At 40.2% G+C, this 25790-nt stretch overlaps 2 protein-coding genes across 6 annotated transcripts in view; both read right to left on the bottom strand.

The window, feature by feature from the left end:
* cdc14ab (cell division cycle 14Ab) overlaps positions 1-18045 on the bottom strand; it is a gene marked incomplete at its 5' end in the record, with an annotated part of 107140 nt that extends 89095 nt beyond the window's left edge. For 2 of the 5 annotated variants that reach the window (XM_084310035.1, XM_084310039.1), the window contains 5 exons: positions 879-971; positions 6013-6048; positions 8419-8494; positions 8610-8700; positions 11526-12096. In XM_084310035.1, coding sequence (XP_084166161.1) covers positions 879-971; positions 6013-6048; positions 8419-8494; positions 8610-8700; positions 11526-11622 — 393 coding nt within the window. Of the gene's footprint in view, positions 1-878; positions 972-6012; positions 6049-8418; positions 8495-8609; positions 8701-11525; positions 12097-17951 lie in introns of those variants that run through there. The other 3 variants (XM_084310036.1, XM_084310038.1, XM_084310037.1) reach the window with 3 other exon arrangements.
* A 3192-nt stretch (positions 18046-21237) lies between these two features.
* The window catches only part of rtca (RNA 3'-terminal phosphate cyclase), a 49620-nt gene continuing 45067 nt past the window's right edge, over positions 21238-25790 (bottom strand). Inside the window, exon 11 of the mRNA XM_084310315.1 lies at positions 21238-22100. Within this exon, the coding sequence (XP_084166441.1) occupies positions 21996-22100 (105 nt within the window). The 3' untranslated portion in view covers positions 21238-21995. The remainder of the gene's footprint in view (positions 22101-25790) is intronic.

Below are 25790 nucleotides of genomic sequence, written 5' to 3'. Positions count from 1 at the left end.
ATAACGATAATTATCGCGATATATTTTAATAATCAATATCGGAAAAATATATATATCGGGGGAGGGGGGGGGGGGGAATACTTTTTTTTTTTTTTTTTTTTTTGCAACAGGGCAGTTTTAAAACCAGAGACAGTGGACAGACTTGTCTTTCTTGCCACCAACTTAAAGTAATGGCTTTGCTTGTCCAAATGACAATACTGACCAAATTGAGATTTATTTTTCTCTTGTCCATTTATTTTGTTTGCTTTCTAATTTAAAATACAGTTTGAAACCGTCTGTACACAGTAGGCTATGTGTGCTAGCAGAGCTAGTCTCCAGTCGCGAGTCACGGTGCACATGTGCGGTGGTTTGTCCACCAAAAAAGCACCAAAATATAGAAAAGAAACTAGCAGAGCCAGAACTGTTCAACTCCCCTGGAGCCACAGCCAGCAGAGGAGCTTGTTTACTTTCGCTTTCAAACCAGCTGCAGCCTGAGAACTGGAGTGTGAGGGGATGTAACACTAAAGATGGCGGCAATGACAAAGAATTGCTGCAAAATAAACATAAATCTGTTGTTTAAAAATTAAAATTAAAAAAAATATTGCTTATAACAGTATCGATAATTATCGATATCGAGTGATATGATAACATTATCATATCGTTATCGCGATATCATTTTTGGCCATATCGCCCAGCCCTAAATACTGCATGTAGATATATATGTGGGTGACAGCGGTTTCCCTGCTTATGGACTTGACCGTTACCTCCAGAACCTTAGTGGAGATTTATCCAAGTGAGGGGAAGACATGATTCTACAGTTTTCTTGGTCTGTGGTAATGGACAGATATGGGCGAGCGAGCCTCCAGGGAGGTAGAGGGGAAGAGGGAGGAGATACTCACAGCATAGGCGCCGATCAACACGGCCGCGTTGGCCCTCTTCCTCTGGTCAAAGCTGGTGTAGTGGACGATTCTCTTTCTAGTCAGTGTGAAGGACTGCAGAGGAGGGGAAAACACAGACAGCGGTCTGAGAAGGAGAGCGGTTTCATTTAAACAGAGTTAAGCCTCAATGAAAAGAAAAGACAAAATGTGTTCTAATCTAGATAACAGGAAAGGCCTTTGACCAAGTGTGACCATGGAGTAGTAAGACAATATTAAGTTGTTCACCTCTTAATGACACTGGCATATTGGCTCATTCTTTATTTTCTAATAATTACACATTAGAGAGGGTTGACATTGGAAATAAGTCTAACTAACGTTACTTTCACATTGCAAATAAGTCTAGCTAACGCTAAATTCACATTGGAAATAAGTCCCTCTACCGAATACCGATACTACTTTCACATTGGAAATACGGTAAGTCCCTCTACCGAATACCGATACTACTTCCACATTGGAAATAAGTCTCTACTGATGCTACTGCCACATTGGAAATAAGTCTCTACTGATGCTACTTCCACATTGGAAATAAGTCTCTACTGATACTACTTCCACATTGGAAATAAGTCTCTACTGATGCTACTTCCACATTGGAAATAAGTCTCTACTGATGCTACTTCCACATTGGAAATAAGTCTCTACTGATACTACTTCCACATTGGAAATAAGTCTCTACTGATGCTACTGCCACATTGGAAATACGTCTCTGTACTGATGCTACTGCCACATTGGAAATAAGTCTCTCTACTGATGCTACTGCCACATTGGAAATACGTCTCTGTACTGATGCTACTGCCACATTGGAAATACGTCACTGTACTGATGCTACTTTCACATGTTACTCTGGGGTCAGACATGCAAACGCATAGAGATTTCTTCCATTCATGCCACTTTGCCCCCCTTCCCCCCGAAGCTCCATCCAAAGCGCAGGCAGGAACAGCTTAGCGCTTAAGGGTCAGGATTAGCATTCTCACAGTATCTGCCATCATGCTGCACCTTAAGGACTGATGAGTGCAGTGACTTGCAGACACACACCTGGCCTAACCCTTCGCTTCCAGATACAAACCCATTTCATATATCTGGCTGACACATCCAAAGACTGATGTTGAGTAAGACACGTAGCTGCTGATCAGCGACGGCAGGCGATTAGTATTAAGCATGCATGCGGATGGAACAGCCTATTGACAAGGCAGGTAAGCCACAAGGCTATTATACTGTGTGTGTGTGTGTGTGTGTGTGTGTGTGTGTGTGTGTGTGTGTGTGTGTGTGTGTGTGTGTGTGTGTGTGTGTGTGTGTGTGTGTGTGTGTGTGTGACACCTTATAGCCTACATATAGAATTACAAGTCAATAACAGTTGCAAGAGTTGTCTCAACAGAGTTAGGTGTATGGTACATGTAAGTTATTAACAGACCAGGGTATATCAATCAAATGCAGAATTGGCACATTGGCAAATATTGCTTCAAAATGAAACCAAAGGCCTTCCTTAAAAGCAGCAGCCACAGCAGACGGGCCACGCGAGGGACTGGTGAATGAGACAGAGGGGAAAGAAGGTATGCATGTTTGCGCTGTGGGAGTGGAGGGGAGGAAGATATGCTTTTTGGTTTCTGCTCATCATTTTACCCAGAGTTTAGGCTTCGAATACGTCAACTGTAGTAAGTAGGCTACCCATATAACTCCAGGGTTTCCCATTAATTACCTAGACTGTGGCGGTAATTAGTCCCGCCACAGTTGTATAATGAACCAAAAGAAACGTTTTTTTTTTTACAATTTTTTTTTTTAATAAATATAAATATTAAATATAAAGTTTGTCAATAGGGATGTATCAGTAGTATTGGCAGTGGTAGTAGTCGTAATAGTAATCCACTATTTTTTTTATTTTCTAAAAAATAAACCAGTTCAACACAGGTAACCACTTTTGCTTAATTTCTTTGATGGCTCAAATGTATGCTCTAGTCCCGTGGTTCCCAAACCTCTCCTCGAGACAACGCAGCCGTTCCATGTATTTGTTAAATTCCACCACCAGCCCACCTTGATTCAACTAATAAAAGGGCTAGTTAAGTTGAATCAGGTGTGCTGGTGGTGGAATTTAACAAATACATTGAACGGCTGGGGTGCTTCGAGGAGAGGATTGGGAAGCACTAGTCTAGTCGATTTTGTGTTTTGAGCACAAAGTTCATCATAGATCTAGCCTCTTTATTTTGCTCTCAAAGTGCACCAGATTGATGCATTTAACTTTAAAATGTACAAAAAAAATTAAAAAAAGGGTGAACACACCTTCAGAATGGCTTGCAGATCTTCTGAAGAAGGTGTGTTCACACCGAAACGTCATATTATTTCAGGCTGCCAATAAATGTGAAAAACCTGGAGTGCGTGCCTGGACTTGTTTCCCTATTTTTTATGTATAGTATCAGAGGTTACAGCACCCAGTGTCAAGTCTAGTGAGGTGAGCGCGTTCTACTACTTTTTTCACTTAATATTTATATTTACAGCATATACATATATCCATTTTAATATACCTGCATACAATCCTTCAATATACCTACTTATACACCTGCATATTACACATAACTCCGTATGATAGCATACTACAATAAAGCGGTATATACCGTATAATGTATATATATATATATATAACTATATATATCCACGTCTGTCTATATACATAGCTGCATATAATCCATTTTACATCTGTGCATATCCCTTACCTATTCTTACTAGTTACACTGCTAGCCAGTATGACTTACTAGAGTAGCACCATTACTCAGTATTACTAATTTATATGCTTTATACCCAGTTTAATCACCTGTACATTGTATATTACCATTGCACTTTACTGTTACATTTGCACTCTGGTTGGATGCCAAACGTCTTTTCGTTGTACTGTACTTGAGCTGTATAATGACAATAAACTTGAAGCTAATCTTGGCTACGTGAAACTGCAGAGGTTGAAAAGAGACATTTCCATCTCATGTAAAGATATATGATCTATATGGATCTTGTCTGAATGACTCAAGGAAATTGATATTTCATTTGAATCCCATCGCAGCTCATACTGCATGCATATGACTGTCAGTCATAGGGGCAGTATCTTTTATTAAGTTTTACTGTCTTTTTATATCCTTGTGTAGTCCACAGAATAGCCTATATAAACTGCCATCTGTTTGAAGGAATGGAATAGATAACAGATTTGAAGCTAGTAAACCTAAGGGCCTACACTGAACAGACGGAACAGAAGGTATTACTGTCCGTTGGTTCCGTTTATAGATCATCGGCACCGTTGTTGAACCTCGTTGAGAAATGATTAAAAATCTAAATCCGACAGACGGACTCAACGGATCAATGTAGCCGTCGCCAGGCCTGAAAAGCCTAAAGAATCTGTCTAAAACCACCAGATGCGTGATTGTGACCTACATTGACGAGAGGGAAACAGTCCTGCGTTGCATCATCGGAGCACCAGAGCATATCCTACTTGGATGGCCTACCCTACACACACAGCCCTTAGCTGTATGGACAGTAGCTTCCAGTGTAAAGTAAACATGTTGTACGCTCTTATCACCTTGTCTCGTGAAACCCACTTTTACCTAAACTAATATGCTTGCAGGTATACTGAAGGAAAAGCCTGTTAGTTCCACAGGAAATGTTTCCTTTCCAACAAGCCTACTGCAGTATATCAGGCACGCTACGCAAAGAAATGGAAACTGGAGAAATCGTAGTCTTTTTCATAATTGAATAGAATGTTTGTTTGTCAATTTGTTGCCAATCTACTACCTTCACTGTAATAACTACCTACCTCAACCTATAGTCTACCTATATAACACTGTATGATAGCCATGTACAATAATACCGTCTACACACAGTATATATATTTTTTTTTATCTACATCTGTATGAATATATCTGCATAAATTCCAGTTTACATACCTGTATATATATATTTTATTTTAAATAAATAATTACTCATTTTAAGTATGTTTGTGTTTAAAATGCACAATAATGTGTAATATCAAATATAAATCATTGTTTGTGCATCCTGTTCATTCCCTCTCTCTTCTGGGGCTCTAGAAATATCGCCCCACTAACTGGGCGTCAGTGCACAACGCAGCCAATTGAAAAATGCACAGGGCAACATAACTGCACCTAGCAACTAAATTTAGCCAATCAGCGTCTTCAAATATGATGCCTGAAGGGCGCTTTTTCTAGCGTCCCAAGCAGAGTCTGGTGCGTTAGGGGGTGCGCGGACTGATGACGACAACAATGATTGTCGCAGGGACTCAAGACCAGACAGGATTACAGTCGTCGGCGTCGTCGGAAATTGATAATAATCACAAGATACATTCAGACAGTGTTGGATCTAACAAAATGGATTTATATGGACACATTTATGGAAAGTTCAAGCCCGGACCACAAAGCTTCTCAAAGGGTTAGCGCGACACGCGACGGCTCTTCCAATTCGTACGTAATGTTTTACGGCAGCAAAAAAAAGTGAGTCTCTGCCTCAATATATACTGTTCTGTAGTTACTGAAACTGATTGAATATGGCACCACCCCACCTAGAATCATTTTCACCAGCAGTCACTGTTTGTTATATATATTCCATGTAATCACTTGTTACACTGTATATTGTTAACGCACTTTACAGTTACCTTGCACTTAGATACTGAACTTCTTTTCGTTGTACTGACAATAAATTTTAATCTAATCCTTCCAGGAGGAGTGCATGTGTACTATGGATATTACAACCCACTCTGAAATGATATAGATATACAGTTGGGGTTGCCAAGCTTTCGACAACCTGTGGATTCCGTTAATCAGTGGCGCACTGCCTTTCATCACTGTTCTACGGTGCTTACAATAGGACACTAAAGTCACACTTTCCTTTTTTACGATTCAGGTTGTCATGCTGATCCACAACAGGACAGTTAGAGGAATCCCCATCCCTAAGGCAACACGCAAACCACAACACAAGCGTGGAGGGGGGGGGGGGGGGGGGGGGGGCTGTGCACTGGTTGGAGGAGAGATGGCATGGTCGGAGCAAAAGCAATGAAGAAATTTAAAAAAGAAAAAAAAACTTACTAAAACATGCATAACTAAGACTTTACCTTCAACATTTCCAAAGTACATGACATACAGCTCGTCTGCCTCAAACCAACACAAAACACAACACAGACACACAGAGAATTTAAACATCAATGCCACGGCTGACGTTACTTTCCAGAAATGGGACTAAATGAAGATGTGGCAGTCAGGGTCATTACATCGTCAGAGCAGCAGATACGTAAGAGTACCCTTTCAGTGAAAATAGTAATTATGGCTGCTGGGCCATTAGCCATTACATTTACTTGTGGTCAAAGATGACTGGGGCTGAAACGATTCCTCAAAAAATCATTGAGGCAAATTATTTAGCTTCGAGGCCTGATTTAACCCAAGACAATAATTATTGTCTACAACACGCGCTTCCTCTGTGGAATGTGAACGTGAAGAGATTTCAGGCGCAGATTGCAAAATAGACAAAGATAGAGTAAATAGCGATGAGCAAAGAGACAGGCCCTAGAAAATGCCAGAAATTGTCAAAGGTTTGGGATCATTTGAAGCTGAAAGAAAAGGAAAACAGTGTGTCTGTTGTAAAACTGAACTAGCACCACAATAGCACTTTGTCATCGCTTCAGCATCTCGGCAGAAAGCATCCAGTCCACAGAGCGGAGCAGACACAAGGTAACGTTGACATTAGCATTTAACCTAATTCTATGTTATGATTGCTAGTTGAAATTATGGCTAGTGAATATAATGTACGTTAACGTTAATTATGGCTACATGTAATGGCTGGTTAAGAACGTATATCAATATGGTGGCTACTTATTATGTTAAGATATCCAAGTTGCTCAAGAAAAAAAAATAGAAAATAAAATGCTGCAGTCAAAATTATATTTACTATTGCTTAAAGCTATTTCTTATCCGATTACTCGATTCATCGATGGAATAATGGGTAGAATACTTGATTACTAAAATAATCGATAGCTGCAGCCCTAATGATGACCTTTCAATTGACCATTTAGGCTATACATAGGTTTAAGTGTACCCATATAGCCTGACTTCAGATACTGTGGCTTGAGTTGACTCTCATGCTGCTCGCTCCACTTCAGATACTGTGGCTTGACTCTCATGCTGCTCGCTCCACTTCAGATACTCTGGCTTGACTCTCATGCTGCTCGCTCCACTTCAGATACTGTGGCTCGACTCTCATGCTGCTCGCTCCACTTCAGATACTCTGGCTTGACTCTCATGCTGCTCGCTCCACTTCAGATACTGTGGCTTGACTCTCATGCTGCTCGCTCCACTTCAGATACTGTGGCTTGACTCTCATGCTGCTCGCTCCACTTCAGATACTCTGGCTCAACTCTCACGCTACTCGATCCACTTCTCTGACTTGACTTTCATGCCACAAGGATGCGTGTCACTCTGCCCTCCTATATTTCCTGCATGACGCTGGCCCCATAGACATCATTTAAATCACAACCTCTAACCCGATGTCAAGAAATCCTGAAACCTTCTTCTCCCAAAGCATCTCCGCCAAGACTAAACGCTTCACCGTGGAGAAGCTTCAGACGTCACTGCTGCATCAGATATTGTGGTTCCTTCTATTTATGGACAGTTTGATTTTGGGGTTAGACTCTCAAAATACCACAAAATACAGAGCAGTGGCGTGCGTGTCATTCCACTCTCCCGTCATTCAGTCAGTGTGGCCAGATAAACGGCTATGGTTCATGGTGAATAACAAAAAACAACAGCCCTTGTGAACTGGCTCAGTAGGCTACAAGCCAGTTTCATTACCAAACTTGCATGACCGGGGGTCAAACCCGAGTCAATTGCAACACACGTACTTAACCTGAGAGGTAAAGTAATCTAATGCAGACCTGCAGACTTATTGAACCACTTCCAACTTCCCACTCTCCTGAATAATGAAATAGGTGGCAGAACGATGTGGGGCTAACGAACAGGTGCCAAAATCCTTGCCTTTCATAGATTAGCACCGGCTTCAATTCATCCTTCGGTTTCTCACACTTAAGCCCAGACTGCTGGGAAAATATGGGAATTATCTCAAATCTAGGAGACAAAAACAAGTAAGGCCATACGAAGTACAAACTGCATAGCAAAAATTAGTATCACAGGTCAGCTAATCCTGGCTTCTCTGAGGACTCTAGGAGAATGCTTGCTCAGCTTTTGTTGTAGGTGAATCAGTGGCTAAAATAGGAAAGCTGATTACTGCCAAGGCCCTCATTTAATGTTCCGTCCAGTCATTTCTATTTACTTACCATTATTCATATCATAGCAGGTTTTTACATGTTCTTTGCTCAAAAAGAAAAGAAAACAATCGAGACAATAGCACAACTGTGGACAATAGAGGACATGTTGAATAAGCATTCCAAAGGTACACCTTTCTCATCACATACTATACATTGTTGCTGGGGGAGGGAAGGCGGTGTGAAGCAAATCACAACTGAACTTACCTTGAGCTTTTTGTTCAGTTTACAGCAATATCTGTACAGCATAGCCAGATTGAGAGGTCCAAAATCGGCGTAAAAGCTTAAATAAAGTGGGAAGATGGAACAAACACTGCGTGTCAGGCATTCATCCAGCAACACCATGTCAATGTTGTTAAGATTACATGTGATAAATATCAGATCTTCAGAGGACTTACTTTTCATACACAAATTCATCATCTGTGCAGAAGTAGTGCGTGTTTGCTGTACTTTTGGGTTTGCTCCGTAACGTGGCAAAATACAATCGATCTGTTGAAACGGGGAGAGAAACGTTAACATTTTATAGTTGGGACACTCAACGACCTGGGTCCAAATGTGTAGTCTACTAGCTCCCAAGGCATGATGGTATGGTTTTAATTACAGCAACTGGACAGACAGTGGCTGGTGGATTCAGATATTCACAGGGAATTTAAGTAGCTAAAGCACTTTTTGGAATGAGTGCTTCTCAAACTTTTTCTGTCAGGCCCCCCTTTGGCGGACCAAAATATTTTGGGCCCCCCCCCCCCCCCCCCCCCCTCGCCCCAACAAAATAGTCATGAAATGGGCCATGTTTAAATTTATTGAAATAACACCAATATCGTGACCTTTCAAATTGGCCCTATATTTTGTTTTCAGAGCTGTCATGGATGAAAAGCCAGCTTCACACAGATACTGTATGTGGTGCTGAATGGTATCAACACCTTAACTGCTGCATCATGAGATACTTGGTGGGCCATGAGATAAGATACTTGGTACTCAGCACCACACTCTGAAACTAGCTCTCTAAGTGGTATCAGATGAGATTTCAAAGAGTTCTTCCAAGAGTTTGGATGGAGATGTGTCAGGAAGCTTTGTCTCAATGTTGTCTGTAAAGGTTTTTTTTATCCAGAGTAACTTGGTGATCCTTTTCTGTGTTTTATTAAATAATGATTTTCAGATTTTGAGAAATGGTATTTTCATGGAGAACAGTGCAGCTGCAACAGATAGCACTTTAGTGATAATTTTCTGGAATCCAAAAAAAAAAAATTTTTTTTATAAATCTCAAGGCCCCCCCTGTCATGCCTCTGCGCCCCCCCTGGGGGGCGCGCCCCCCACTTTGAGAAACACTGGTTTAACAGATGTCGACTACCTGCCAAATGGGCAAAAAGACAATGAAGGTATTAGCCACAGCAGAAATAAACTAGTATGTGGCTGGCTGCCAGTGTCAACTTCAAGTGCCCTGGTCATATAATTATGCAGATTAGCAATGTTAGCTAATTTGTTGAAAAAACAAGTTTATTTTGCCTCTCTCTCATCCCACTCCAAAGCCATTACAGGTCCACATGCACTCATTTCATTGTTTACATGTATTTTAAAGGCAGGGTAAACAAACCCTCAAACTTCCAGATAGATTTAAAAGCAGCTGTGACATATGACGATTACCATAAACATGATTTTTAGGATTAGGCATTTCAGATTCAGAGTTTTATTTGCCACATGGAAACAATACAATCATAGAGTTTTTCATACAAAATCATAAATACCATACCATGGGCAAAAGGAGCAGGAAGAAGAATAATTCTTATAGTTACCTGCCCCTTATTCCTAAACTAAACAAGTATTACTTGATGGTTGGCGTACAACCTAATTTAAACAAAATAATAATTTATACCATACAAAGAAACAAACAATCCAGAGTTTAAACAATAAAAAATTCAATGATAATAATAAAGAATAAAAGAAAAAATCTCACTATTCAGATCACATTTGACTTTCATACTGACTAAATTTTTTTTTTTATAATTCTTTTTGAATTAACAAACACTTACATTCCTTAAGCTCGCTATGGAGAGAATAACCAATAACTGAAGGACACATCTGTTTAAGTGCGGTACGTGCAAACTGATGTTTAAAATTTAATTTCCTCCTACTAAACTCACTTTCTAAATGAAAAAGATTTTGTAGTTTTTCTGGCAGTGGATTATTTCTTGCCCTAAACATAATTAACATTGTTTGAAACTTAACCATGTCTTCAAGTTTAATTATTCTAGATTTAATAAATAATGTGTTTGTGTTCTCGATAATTCACTTTATGTGTGATTCTTACAGCCCTCTTCTGTAGTATATATAATGGTTTTATATTGGTCCCATAAGTATTCCCCCATACTTCAACACAATAACTGAGATATGGTGAGATGAGTGAACAGTAGATTGTTCTCATTGCCTCATACACATCCACATCCTTTACTTTATTCATAACAAAAATACTCTTGGACATCTTTTTTTTAAGGTGTGCTATGTGAGATTTCCATGTTAATTTATCATCCATAATTACACCAAGAAAACGAAATTCATTAACTCTCTATATCAACTCCATCTATGGTCAGTACTATATTTTCATCTAGTTTTCGATTGCCAAAAATCATACATTTCGTTTTTTTTCTAGATTCAGTGATAGCTTATTTATATCAAACCACTTTTTTTTTTAGCTTTGTCATTTCATACACAATATATTCAGCTAGTTCCTTAAAATTATTTCCAGAACAAAAAAAATGTGTATCATCAGCAAACAAGACAAACTGTAATAGTTTTGAAACATCACAAATATCATTAATATATAAAAGAAAGAGTTTAGGCCCCAAAACCGAACCTTGCGGTACGCCACATTCAATTTTCATGAGCTCAGATTTGACATCTGCCAACTGCACATATTGTTGCCTATATTGTAGAGATAACTACTCAACCATTCTAGAACCATTCCTCTCACACCATATGAACGTAATTTAGAAATTAAAATATTATGATCCAAGGTATCAAATGCCTTTTTTTAATTTCCTTTTATCTGTTGCTGTTGTTATTTCTTCAATAATGTGTATCAATGCAGAGTATGTAACGTTTAGCCTATATTAAATCTTGTAAATAAGCCCCAATACACGATCACCAATGTTGAAACAATGTAAACACTCAAGCTGACAGCAGGTAGGTGGCGCGTCTGTGTGAAGAGACCGAAGGTACTGATCACATGCGGAAGGAAACCTGGGTCAACCAGCCGGGCTTCCAACTGAGAGAAAAGCTGCGCGTCGACACGTTTTTAACCAAACAAAAAGCCCACATACCTTTGATCAACTCCGAGGCTCCTATCAATTCAATCTCGTCTGCCATTTTAAACAAAGTTGAAAGAATAGAGGAATGTTTGAGCCCGCCGAGAGTCATCGGCTCGCAGTTAGGAGGACGAGGGTGTTGTATTGCTGAGGAATCGTGCTGCTCACCCTAGACAGCTAATGTTTTTGCACAAGTTGCGAAACTTGGAAAAAGATAGCTTGACCGGCTAGCCACGCTAGCAAGTGAGCTCGCCGTGCAGCTAGATCAACGTGAGCGAGCTGCCTCTCTTCTGGCTAATACTGATGTTGCATAGCGACGTGACTCGAGGCGAGGCTGCTGCTGCTTCTGGCTGCAACTTGCAGCTATATCCCCGCATCGGACAGTGTCCCCCAAAAAAGAAAAAACACAACGAAAGGAGGCGTCGACAGGCTGGAAATGTAGCTACAAAGCAACCGTGACGTAATTTACCAACATATAAATGTTTGCGATGCTTTCGTATTATTAAGTCGTTAACTTGGAAAACTCTCGGCTAGGTAGAGCTAGCTATGCTGTTCACGTTCCGCATCCACGCATGTCTCACACTGGCTCCTCTGACCCGCCTCTGACTGAGCACTGGATGGGATTTTTTTTCTCCTTCGTGAAACCCTTCCCTCAAAGGACCGTTGCGACCGCCTCCTCCAGGCAAATCTAGCAGCGCTGCTGCATTCAATTCATTTCCAATGCAAAGGAGCGTATGGAGTATCTCGCGTGTAGCTCGTGGATGCGTGCGCTCCTCTCCATCGGAAAATAAGTAGCCGCGCCCAATACACTCGGCTGCTTTGGGTGAGAACGGACCATGTCTCTCAGACACGACTTCCTAAAAGGGACACCACATCATCATAGCAACCAGAGAGACAAACAGAATGGTCCTAGTGATCGACAACAAAGACACTTCATAGTTCAACCAGAGACTTTATCAACCACCGTGATTTATGGTATGTGTTAGTGTATTTTTGTATTGCACATTAAAATGGATTTACGGAGAATCAAACAAAGCAACAGTAACAGTCCAGAGCAGTAACAAGTATAATACACAGCCAATAATAACAACAATTAAACGCTAGTTCAAGAAATACGTTTTAACACTTTGGTCGCCAGGCTTATATTCTTAATATACCATCCTCCGCCAGCTCTATTTGTCTATGGGGATGTTTACCTTCTTTGCAGGGCTATAACTTTTTAAATTGACATTACTATGGCCCATTCAACGTCAAGTATCTATTGTTCAGGGTGTAGCAACATTATACTTTTTCATTCACATATTCATACTAAAATACGGTCTAAAGTATAAGTATGTTTTTATCGTTTTCTGCAGCTTTCTCCAGAACGTGATTTATAGCCCCAAATGCATTATATTGATGATCAAATACAGTTTGATAGGAATCTGCACGAGATAAAACATTTCAAATGGACGTGCTTCTAGAAGTTACTACTGATCATCTGATGTTGACCGGATGGGGGGGGGGGGGGGGGGTCGTTTATAATTCCGTGGCCAATGATCATTAGAGCAGTTAGTATCGAACACGTTAAAAAAGAATGCTGAATCTTACCGTAGCTTCCTCATAGCGTTGGGTGATGAGCGTGGAACAGAAATATTCCTATTATGGGATGTAGAAATATGCGATCCATTTCTAGGTTGTATAATAGTATATACGTCCAAATCATGTTGTTTATCGAGTTATTGGTAACGGATTGCTATCCGTTGTGTCTAGCTCGAGTCCTGGGACTATTACCGAGTGATCGGACCGAATTGGAATGAGCACCAGCTTCCATTTCTTGTTTCCGCTCTGGGCGATCCGCCGATCGGCCACCAGATGGCGCTCTTGAACCGTTGGAGAGTTGAGAGGGGATCAACAGTAGATCTCAAGTCTCCGGGGGAGAAATATGATTTCGATCACAGATTTTAGAAATATTGATATCAAAGACGTGGTACGGCGACTTTGGCAGAATGAGCATGGCGGGGAATGACGTGGTACGGCGTTTTTGGCGACCATAGTGTTAAAAGGGGAATGTTACCCATTTTAAGAATTTATAGTTCTCAAACCTGGGGCTGCTCCATAGACAATGAATAGGGCTCTGACTTTATGATGCCGTACAATGTTTGTGTGAGCTCTTACACCCAAATTAGGTTTATATTCTAGCATTACTAGGTCAGAAGTTGAACCCAGTTCCACCCCAGTTACATCACTGATTGGAGGGTTCTTTTGATTTCTAACTTCAGGAGGGAGTGCTGAGTGTTCATAAATACTGACTGAGACTGGTCAGATGGACAGGAAGAACATAAGTGAATTCTTAAAACGGGTGACATTCCCCTTTAAGCTGTGACTGACTTGACACTGATACACTGAGTTCCTCTGCAGGTTGTTCCAAAGTTTAGGGGCCCTGATGGCAATGGCAATGGGGACAGTAATCACAGCAACCCTAAACATGTGAAAACCTCTGTTATTCACAAATATAGGCTAGCACACGCAAGGCAATTGTAAATGCATACACAGTGGTCCGTGTGACTCGCATGGAAAAGTGGAGATATTTCTTTCAAATAAACGTGATAATATAGAGCTGACCGTCAGTTGCAGCAATGAATTATTGGGTGAGTAAATTAGAAGGAGGTCGGGGTGAATCCCTTCTAGGAATTGCATCCATGGCTGTATAGGCATACATGTAATGTATGGAATGCTGCTTTAAAATCCAGAAATAAATTGTAAATATAATAGGGAGCCAATGTAATATGGCTAGAACAGGAGTGACATGGTTCGTTCTTCTAAAGCCAGTCAGAAGCCTATAGCTGCTGCATTTTGAAATATTTGCAGATGGGAAGAGAGCTTGAGCTACAACTGATGCTGGAGTATAACTTCACCTTAACACTCACTTTAGACACTTTAAACACCTTAACACTACATCATATTTATCTATTTATTAGGAGGTTTGCATTACATCCATACCTCATTTAGCATCTTGCCTTTTTAAAGGTTTTTGTACCTCATTGTCTGCATTTTTACTTCATTGTACTTAGGTTGTAGTTGTATATTGTATATTTGTATAGTGTTGGGACTTATTCCTCTTTTACTTACTTTTTCTACTGTATGAAGCACATTCTCAGGGGCTCATACAGAACCAAGCATTTTACTGTAATGTACATGTACTTTATACGTGACAAATAAAAGCAAACTTGAAACAAACTTAACAAATTAGTAGTTAAGCGCATATGGGTAACTATTTCCAGGTCACTAAAAACTAGTTTTAGATACAGCCTACCTCACAATTGGAAAAAGCAAGACTGGATAGCCTAACCTTTTACTTGCACTTCAAAGTCACAGTTGAAGAAAACACCAACATTTTTGGCATATAGGGCCTTAGACACGAGGACACTTTTGTTCAGTCTGCAAAAACAAGTCCACTGAGCTTTATTGAGTTGAAGAGTATTTGTGTGTTATCCATGTAGCAGTGGAATATGTTAGTATTCTGATAGTATGGCCAAGAGGAATTCTATGGGAAATAGAATTGGCCCTAAAATGTAACCTAAAAAAGTAATGTTGGCGTGAGAGGACGAATCACGAGTGTTTACAGCTATTGATCCATCTTAAGAGATATGATCTAACCAGTCAAGGGCCCAGTGAGGTGCAATGGTTTGTCATCCACTGTGTTGCTGTGATGTCAAGTAGGTTTAGAATAGATCATTTGTGACTTGAGAGTGTAGTCGCTGTACTATTCAGTGATCTGACACCAGAGTGAAAATTCAAAATGATTGTTTTGGGGCATATTCACTTATTGTATCGTATTGCTGTGCGGAAAATCTTAATTTTGTCTAAAATATTAGTCAAATGAGCAACTCTCTCCCAAATCCAAAAACTAGAATGCCAAAACTCAAGTATAAAGTGAGACTGCTTTTGTGGACCCACAGAATGTTTGTTTTGAATTTTTCTTTCTTTTCTAATGTCCAAACTAGCTTTATTCTATAGTCGTGGTCTCAGTTCTGAAACAGAAAATGTGTCCTATGAACTCAGAACATTCCCCTTGGTGCTCTCAGTATCATCTATAAAAGTACTTCCCAACTCATTGTTTATGGAGCAGCAGACTTTATACCTGATGACATCACAAGTTTGATTCTTACTTGGTTTCTGGCTTTGTGAGAGAGTAGGCGAGTAGCTAATTTTCACAAATATTCACTGAACTGTCTTAGGCCATGGAAATAACATTGACATGTTTTATTTCAGTGGTGTTCCCCCTTAAAGCCTATAAAATGATGATAGCATAATGGTAAATATGCAGCCGTAAATTATTTTCAATAGTGTCTTGTTATTGTTCCCGATTTGACTTCATTATTATAACATATATTAATGCTTAGAGATGTTCTCCTAAACACCCGTAAGTGTATTGTTGAAAATGACATGCAATCCCATCTGTGTGCCAGCCACTGAAGACCACTGATTTGCAGCTTTGAAATTATATTTCTGTGCCCATACAGTATGGCCCATCTCCATCATGACACTTGTGGTCTGTTCCTATCATGCTATTGTCAACCGTTTTGTGTCCCCAATATAATTAAACCGAATGCTTACTAGGAGGAACACATAATGGATGCACCATTCTGCATCCCCAATATGATTAAACAGAATGCTTACTATGGAGGAATACAGGATGGCTGCAGAGAGGACTATGACATTCTTGTCCTATGTGATTATTGATGTGTATTCCAGAATAAATCTTACAATCACTGTCGTTTTTTTCCTGTACATCTTTGAATATCTATATTAGTTCATCTTTTGACCCAGAGGCTTGGTTGTGTTATTCACAGAATCTGCTCATTGTCTAGATCGCTGCTGTCGTGCGGCGTACCCACAAGTAATTCTAGCTGATTCCTTGACATTTTGATTAGTCACATGTGAAGCTGATTAGTTATCCGTCTCATTCGGCCTACAAAGATCAGTTCTTTATGTCATAGAAGATAGATACCCTGAAGAAGACGGCAACACTGTTCACACAGTCACACATTTATTCATAATATATCAATAAATGACCAATACTGCGTCAGAGCTGCAGGTGTATGACCAACCCTTTTGCCCTGAGTGTTATGCAGGCTGACTGATGAAATGTCAAGGTTTAACACCCTTGGAAGAATAAGATATGTCTCCTTCCATAAGATTCCTCTTGATGGGACAAAGAAATTGTTTTACCTTACCGCCAGGCCATCAGGATGCTCAACGAACAATAACACTATGTAACAACCATCAAATGCACTTACAGCACACACATCCACACGCACACACTCACTTTAAACATACAACTCACTGCAGCACCCACTTTAACCACTTTAGTACACCTAAGCACACTTTATATTTATCGATAAAGAATTTGCACTACAACCCATACCTCATTACACCTTACTGTAAATTATATTGTACCTAAATTGTACCTCATCCCACTTCTGCTTTGCACTGTATAGTATATTGTATGGTAACTCAGTTACTTCTACTCTACATAGAGCATTATGTATATACTGAACATTTTTGTCTACGTACTTGACTTCTATTTTATACTTGCTATACTTATTTTATTATCTATTTTTGCCTAGCACAGTTTCTGGAGCGAAACAGAAACAAGCATTTTGTATAAAAGTATTCTGTATGACAACTAATAAAGAAACTTGAACTTGAACACTAGTAACAAGTATCAATCTCTTGAGCCAGTGAAATGTTTTTCTTTTCAATGGGGGACCCTGATGGAAACAAGACAAACATCTTTCTCAGGTCTGCATCCCCTTAACAATTGTATGTATTGAGCCGTACTGTATTGTACCCATTCTGCAATCTGTTAAATAAAGTTTTCATTCATTCACTCGTGGTAAATTTACAAAGATATACCAGTACAGTTTCCTTAGTCCTTTCCATTATATTTCTTATTAGTCAAAGCAAGTCTCTGAGCAAAACATCACGGAGAAGGTACAAAGTGGGTGTAAAAATGTGCTTTTATAAACCTTCAGGCTACACTTGACATTTCCCTATTGCATCTTCTCATATGTAAGTGGTGGCAAATTGAAAACAATCCTTTTCTCAAATGTATATGACAAGGATATATCTTCTAAAAGGTAATGGGTGCAAATTTGTTTTAAATGTTGTTTGTGTCCTCGGATGAAAAACAATATACTTTGCTCATCATAATGCAATACTAGATTCATTAGTGGCCCACAGATTTAGCAGTAAATCACCAATCGTTTTTGGTATGGGGGCATACTATCTCGTTGACACTATACCCTAACTAACCTAACACTGACGGTCATCACCATGGTTACTATCATATATCAGGGAAGGAAGGAACTAGATTTACAAATAATAAAAGCACACATCAATGATAATCTATTTTATCAAAGACAAGAAGACAAAAGGAGAGGCTCCGGGTCTCACCTGCTATGAGTGAGATCCAGACCCGTTGAGGTGCTGCAGAGGGCTGGCACCAGTCACTTTGCTCCTGGGCCCTCCAGGACGCAATGTCCGACATGCCTTCATTGGGAGTAGGGCGAACCGGGAGATCAGAAGCACCAGCCGCTGGTGAAGCGACTCTGTGCGGAGAACCGCGCACACTGCCCTCTGGTACCGACCGTGGTGAATCGTGGTGTGCGGTTTAAACAACCTGTACCCGTGGTGTTGCCAGTGGAACACAAGGCAAGGGTACAGCCGGCTCAGGTAACCGCATCAGGTTACCGCAACAATATCAGCTGCTCACGTGGCAGCGCTGTTGTTACACAGAGGCACAAGGTGTGAATTTCAGCCTTGTTTGGGTTAACGTTACCTCTCGCATTCACTACTCACTAATATGTTATTTCCTGTTCCCCTAGACATTGCCCCCCCCCCCCCCCCCCCCTAAACGGAAAATGTAAAAATTCAACCTTCCACCTTCAAAGCTCGTTCTCAATCACGTATTTGTTTCCTTATTCTCTCAGGTGTTGTAGTGGATGTAGGTTAATGGTAAAAACATGATACTTGGAATGTGACATCGTGGAAATGTTTGAATAATCTGATACCCAAAAAAGCTAAACAAAAAAAATCCAGTAATTGCAAGAGGTATACAAGTTTCAAATAACTAGAAAATATACAAGGTTCAAATAACTAGAAAAGGGTACAAATAGTGTGCAACTAGAAAAGTGTACAAATAGTTTGTAATATAACAAAAATAACAAAATAGTTTGCCAATATTTTGTGTAATAGGTTGATTCTGAGTGTTTTATTAAGTGTGTGCTTGCCAATATATTATGTGTAAGAGGTTGATTCTGAGTATTTTATTAAGTGTATGCTTGCCAATATTTTGTGTAAGAGGTTGATTTTTGGTTATAAACATTTATGTAGAGTAATCATAAAAATAAAAGTAGTTTGGTGCAGAATAATAGTATTGCGTTCCTCCCCAATTATTGATTAACGTTATTGTAAAAAAAAAAGAAAAATGTGCAGGTCCAAAATTAATGTTTACATGTTGCAGGCATGTATCCCCTCCCCACTTCCCATTTCCCCATGTGGAATGCACCGGATTGCGGCACGGTGGTGTAGTGGTTAACACTGTCCCCTCACAGCAAAAAGGTCCTGGGTTCGATTCCCGCTTGGGGACCTGGTTGCGTGTATCACTTCCGCAACGGATTTAGTGGGATTTCGGTTTCCGGGTTCGCCTGATTGGCCGTGACGGCCACGTGAAACGCCCCCGCAGCAGCGTTGCCGCTGCGAATCAGTCAGAGCAATATTGTCACGCCATCTTCTGAGTGTTAAATGTTAAATGATTAAATGATACACACTGAAATCTACGCTCTCTCATCCTGCTTTCCACAACGCGACAATATTATTAAACAGCAGCTCTGTCATTGAAGTGGGAAAAGTGAGCATTAAACAGCAGCTCTGTCATTGAAGTGGGAAAAGTGAGCATTAAACAGCAGCTCTGTCATTGAAGTGGGAAAAGTGATTAAACAGCTGCACTCAGAATATGGCGCAACAATATTGCTCTGACTGATTCGCAGCGGCAACGCTCAGTCTACTTAGTCGACCAAGACTTTGTTAGACTTTATTTTAATGCTTTTTTCCATGCTGAATGAGTTATTTATTGTCAAATTACATCTCTGGCAAGCACAACATTTTATGTGAGAAACTCAAATTTTACATATTTGTCCATGAAATCAACTTAACGATCAGTCGACAAAATCTATGACTAAAAGAAGGACTTAAAGGGGAACTATCTTATAAATGGCCTTTTTGAGTGTTTAGCATTGTTTCCTAGCTATGTGAACTTATATTAATATGATCCATGTCTCAAAATTCTCATATTGGCGCATTCTTCCAATTCTCCTCTCACAATATTCACCCTCACTGAACTGAGTCATTTGAAAATGTGCGCAATATGTGATGTCATAAAGACACCGCTGCATGTTAACACTTTGGGTGCCGGGAACCGTCTTTAGACGTCTTTGCTGGCCATGCTAAAGTTGCCGGAGGACGCGTTACGTCGTCCTTATATCAATATTTCAAAAATCTGCGATCGGATTCATATGTCCCCTCCGCTGACCTGAGATCCACCAGAAGGACCCACTGAGCTCTCTGGCGGTTCAGGAGCGCCATCTGGTGGCCGATCGGCGCAATCGCCAAACAGGATGTGGCATAGAGGTTGTGCTAGACGTCCGTAGTACTTCCGGGCGCTCGCTATAGGTCATGGGACTCTGGCTCGTCACGCTACACAGTGATCGATTGGCAATAACTCGATAAACAACATGATTTGGATGTATATACCATTATACAAGCTGGAGATGGACCGGGTAAAAATATATCCCATAATGATAAGATTTCTACTATACGATGATCGCCCAACGGCGCGCGGAGACTGGGGTGAGTTTCAGCGTGTAACGTTACCGTCTTCGATACTAACTGCTATTATCAACATTTGACCCACATTAGATGATTGGTATAACGCTGCCCACGGAATTATAAACGCCCCCTCGCCCATCCGGTCAACATCAGATGACGTGTAGTAACTTCTAGAAGTACGTCTAGTTGGAATTTTTTATATCGCGCTGATTGCCATCAAACTGTATTTCATCATCAATATAATGCATTTGGGGCTATATATCACGTTCTGGAGAAAGCTGCAGAAAGAGATGAAAACATACTTATACATTAGACCATACTTTACTATGAATATGTGAATGAAAAAGTTTAACGTTGCTACACAATGAACAATACATATAGGACTTTGAATGGGCCCTAATAATGGCAATGTAGCAATAGAATTTAAAAAGTTATAGCCCTGCAAAGAAGGGGACTTTCTCCATAGACAAATAGCGCTGGCAATCTATGGTATATCATTAATTTAACCTTAGGCAGCCAAAGTGTTAATGTTCAGGCGAACCAGAACGCGCGCAGTGGTTTAGGAGCCCAGGCTCAAAACAGCTCGAGATCTTGAGGTAGAAAAATGCTGTTTTTGAGGACTTGATTAGAAATACAAAACAATGAATAAAAAAAATATATATATTACAGAGGTGTTCCATAGACTCACAGGAATTGTGTAAAAGTGCCCAAATAGTGAAAGAAATAGTAAAATAGTTCCCCTTTAAGTCAAGGGCAGCCCTACTGTACCCGGACACCTTTGATCAACCCACCAGTCATTTGTGGAGATTATAGTGTTAAAATTGGTACCATTAATAAAAATGGAAGTCAGTAGGACATGTCAGACACATTTGTTTTAATTCCATACTAATTTTAATTTTACAATGTTGATTCATTGTTCAGTTTTACACTTGTGACTTTTTAAAGACTTTAAACAACCGAAGTGCAGTGGTATAAGAGGTATGCAGATATGCAGACTAAGGGGCAGGTGTGAGAAACAGAGCTATAAAATAAGGTACAAATAAATCAAATTAAAAAAAAAATGTAATGAAAAAATTCTAAGTAGAGATGCAATACTGGTATCAAATATAGGTCCAATACCAGTACTAATACCAATACCTAGTACTAGTACCACTACCAGGCTAAAATATCAGTATCTGTTAAATGGTAATCACCATCCACAAAACGTATGCCTAGAAACAGCATTTCTGGGATTAAAAAAATATTACAGAACTTTGCCAGGGGTTGAATATGACAAACAATATCACCGAATAAAGGATGCAACAAAACATCCTATGTACAATTTAATCTTTGAAACACATGTTTTATTACAGCGTCAAGGAGTGACATAAGCTTAGAGGGTAGTGTAGGCAAACGTTTCTTAGGCATGGGTTTTCTGATGCATCCCGTTAACAACAAAAAGACAAGTGAGATCATCCAGCTTGTGTGGCGTCTGAAGCTGGATGCCAGAGCTGGACACCACAGAGCTGGACGCCAGAGAGCTGGACACCAGAGAGCTGAACGCCAGAAAGCTGAACGCCAGAGAGCTGGACGCCAGAGAGCTGGACGCCACAGAGCTGGACGCCACAGCAGCTACAAACAGGGGTTGGTGACACCCACGCCTTGGCATTCAATGATGAAGGTGCCATTGCCGTTGCCACTGGCGTCATCCTCTGCTTTTGTGATGGTAAACTTTGCCTACGAAAGAGAAAAACATAAAATTAATGGATTAATAAAACAATCGATGCACACAGAGAGGCGGAGCTAAGTAGGGGGCCAATCCAAAGCCGGATTTAATATCACATCATAAATAGATCAATACAGTCCGTATTCATTAATGTTGCGTTCTTTTCTCGCCAAATGTAGCCAAGAGTAAATAACGCGTCATGAAAGCGTTGTAGTCCTAAAACAGAGGAGACGCAGGGCTGTTACGGGCGCCTGGTAGTACTAAATCCAGATTGAACTCCATTGGAAAGAGGAGATTTGGCCCAATCCATAGATGTATGACTTGGCCATAATAAGGTAATTTATAGGCCTGGTATTCTATATTCATATTTCAAATTGCATGTGTCCGGATGGCAAAATTCAGTACTGCATCTACAAAACCCCCTGTAAATCATCTGCCCTTTATTCATTTGCTTAGATTTCTTGTACACTTGATTTTTCACGTCTGGTCAATGTTAGCATAGTGTTATTCACCATCAAAGATGGAAAAAGATGTATAATTATCATTTATATTCTCCTTTGGTTCATTACAAATAATTCACTCAAGCATAGTAACAGAATACATTTTCTGAGGTCCATAGATGTCCCTAGATGTCCCTAGATACCAAAAACATGCAAATAGCACTTGTAGAAGTGGAGCAATCTCCCATTAACTCGATCAGCGCCAGAGGGAGCCATGTAATGTGTGGTTAAAAGGCCATCGTTCTAAAGTATAGGAATACGTGGCGGTGTTTGCAGGGCTATAACTATATTATATAGCTATGGATACAATACTATTGCCCATTTGACAGAGTATATCGTTCAATATGTGAAAAAGAAATAATTTCTTCATCCATACATTCCCGTTTTATACCGTGGTGAATATAAGTATGGTTTTAGGGTAATTCATGAGAGGCTGGTAATAGCCCCCAACGTGTATTACGTATACTAAATGTATAATTTAGATTTTTGTATGCTTTGATCGTCGTTATGGACTAGCGTTACACACATACGCTCGGATGACAATGAAGGCATGTTTTGATCAACGCAAGATTTATACTATATAGCCCTTACCTTCGTTCGGATGTGCCCGAAAAAGAATATTCCAATTATCTGATTGAGAGTCCCAGTATTGGTGTCGATCGTGTCGCCAACATAATCCGCCATACATCATCGATCTGGAGCATTTGACGCTCCTCAAGCCAATCGGGACAACCGTTCCCCTTACCCGACATGGAAAAGTCCGCCCGGACGCTTATATATTAAAGGCAGCCCAAGAGTGCTTCCGCGTTTCCTCTGATTGGCCATGACGCCCACGTGACAGCACACCTAGCACACCCCCGCGGCAGAGGCAGAGCGGAGGCGCATAGGTTGCCGCGGCATTATGCATTCGTAATCCCCCCTGTTTTAACATCGACGGTTAGCTCAACTCATTCCTCAGCTTGCTGTGGAGCCTGCGGTCAGTTGGTGACAAGTTCGAATCACTTCAATTTCTCTCTCTTTTTTTTTTTACGTTTAATTAATTTATCGCCTCTCTATATAAACGTAACTAGCGTCCGTCTTTCTTTCGCCGGTTAAGTTTAGGCATTCTTTCGGAGTTGGTTAAGGTTAGGGTTAAGTTTAGGCATTCTTTCGGAGTTGGTTAAGGTTAGGGTTAAGTTTAGGCATTCTTTCGGAGTTGGTTAAGGTTAGAGTTTGTCGCAGAGCATGGCAATAGAATGCCTGTCTTTCTTTCGCCGGAGCAGCAGCCTATTTCCGCTCTGCCGCGGTCACATGGGCGTCGTGGCCAATCAGAGAAACGCGGAAGCACTCTTTGGCTGCCTTTAATATAGACGCCGCCCGGACCAATATAATCGACGCACAGCCCAATACACAGAGTTTCAAAGGATGTGTAATACCGGCCGCATCCTACCAGGCGGCGGTATTGGACTTTTGCGATCTCAGACTCATTCCCCATGATAACACCAGGCTCCCTGGATGGATAATGAATGGAAATATCGAATAAAAGAAATAACGATGAAAACCAGACTTTTCTCGGGTTTGGTGCTCAAGCGTCGGCGAGTTAACCCGACTTTATTTGGGTATGACGTCCATTGAGTTAACTTGCGCATGTACTTTTAGGCACATTTTCTGAAAATATGGCTAGGGCTTAAGAGGTTAAAACATGGTTACAGGCGATATCCCTAGTGATATCCATAATGAAATGTTGATTTCCCTGTGTGTCCCGTGGCATGTCTGCTGGGCCACACCACATTTATTTTATGGTTTAAAAATGTTTTTGTTGCGTTGTTGATGTCATGGTTGTAGTATGTTTTTTATGTTTCATGAAAAGAAAATAGAAAAAGAAAGGCTAAGCAACATTAGCTGTACCCCTTAATTATCTTGACATGTTTGTCTGTCTATCAAAGACTTTTCCAAATGGAAGTTTTAACCATAATATATATACACGTTTTCAAAACATTAGCAACATTCAATCGCTCTCTAGATAGATATATATATCTAGAGAGAGGTGTTTAAATTAATAACGATGGGAATCGCACAGTGAGTGGTTGCCATGGTAACTAAGGACTCCGAGGCAGAAACCACTGGATGGCGCATGTGTAGAAGGGGGTCAGGTCATGTTAAGTTAAGACGTTGCATGCTTGGGAAGTTGGCGACCATGTGCCTAGTGTATCCCATTTCTCCAATAATCAAAAGTGCAGAGTGCCGAGACAAGCTCTGGGGCAGTATTTGGCCCAAGTACACAAACCCACAATGCACCAGGTCTGTGACGTTTATTGTTGACGCCAGCCACGAGATCTCCTGGTACCCATGTGAAATGTCAATGCAAGAAAGATGTTTGCAAAGATGCAAAATGTTTAGGCCTGTCAAAATTAATGCTTTAATTTGAGATTAATTTAAATTATTTAAAGCATTCAAATAAATTAATCTAGATTAATCTATGGAGTGTAGGGCTGCAACGATTAGTCGACATAATGTCGATTATGAAAAATCGTCGACGAGATATTGTTGCGTCGATTAGTGGCTTCTCAGCTCTGGTCCAGCCAGCTGAAGACTTCTTAGCTTAACATAACAGACCGACAGTAAGTTTGGGGGAACTAATGGGATAACTGGGGATGTTGTTTGGTCCTGACAAGAGTCTCAAAGCAACTCTGAGGTCATGCTCAATGTCCAATCTGTTCCTCTGCTCTGTCTTCAGCTGGACCAGAGCTGAGAAGCCACTTTCACAAAGATAGGTAGTGACTAAAATAAAAAAAAAAAAAAAAATATATATATATATATTTTTACATTTTTTTTTAATATAATTGTTTTTCGATTAGTCAACTAATCGAAAAAATAAGACAGATTAGTCGACTACCAAAATAGTCATTAGTTGCAGCCCTAATGGAGTGAAAAATCTTCAATTTTAGCGCTGCGGATATAAGAAAGAGGTCTAGCTGAGTCAATGTTGATGGTTTTGTTGAACATTTGTATTTCACAGGAGAGAAACTGTATTCAAAGAAAGCTATTAAAACAGTCTTTGAATCTAAATATACTTTGTGTTGATTTTACATTAATTCCATGATTTTACTCAAGTAAATATCTGTTACAAGCTTCGGTCTTAAGTAGAGAAATGCTATTTTTAATCTAGATTAACACTTTGACTGCCTAAAAACGATTTACAACGTCTTTGCTGGCGATGCT

The sequence above is a fragment of the Notolepis coatsorum genome (genome assembly GCF_963971535.1).
Source record: "Notolepis coatsorum genome assembly, chromosome: 3".
NCBI lineage: Eukaryota > Metazoa > Chordata > Actinopteri > Aulopiformes > Paralepididae > Notolepis > Notolepis coatsorum.
This window is presented reverse-complemented; position numbering and strand designations above follow the sequence as displayed.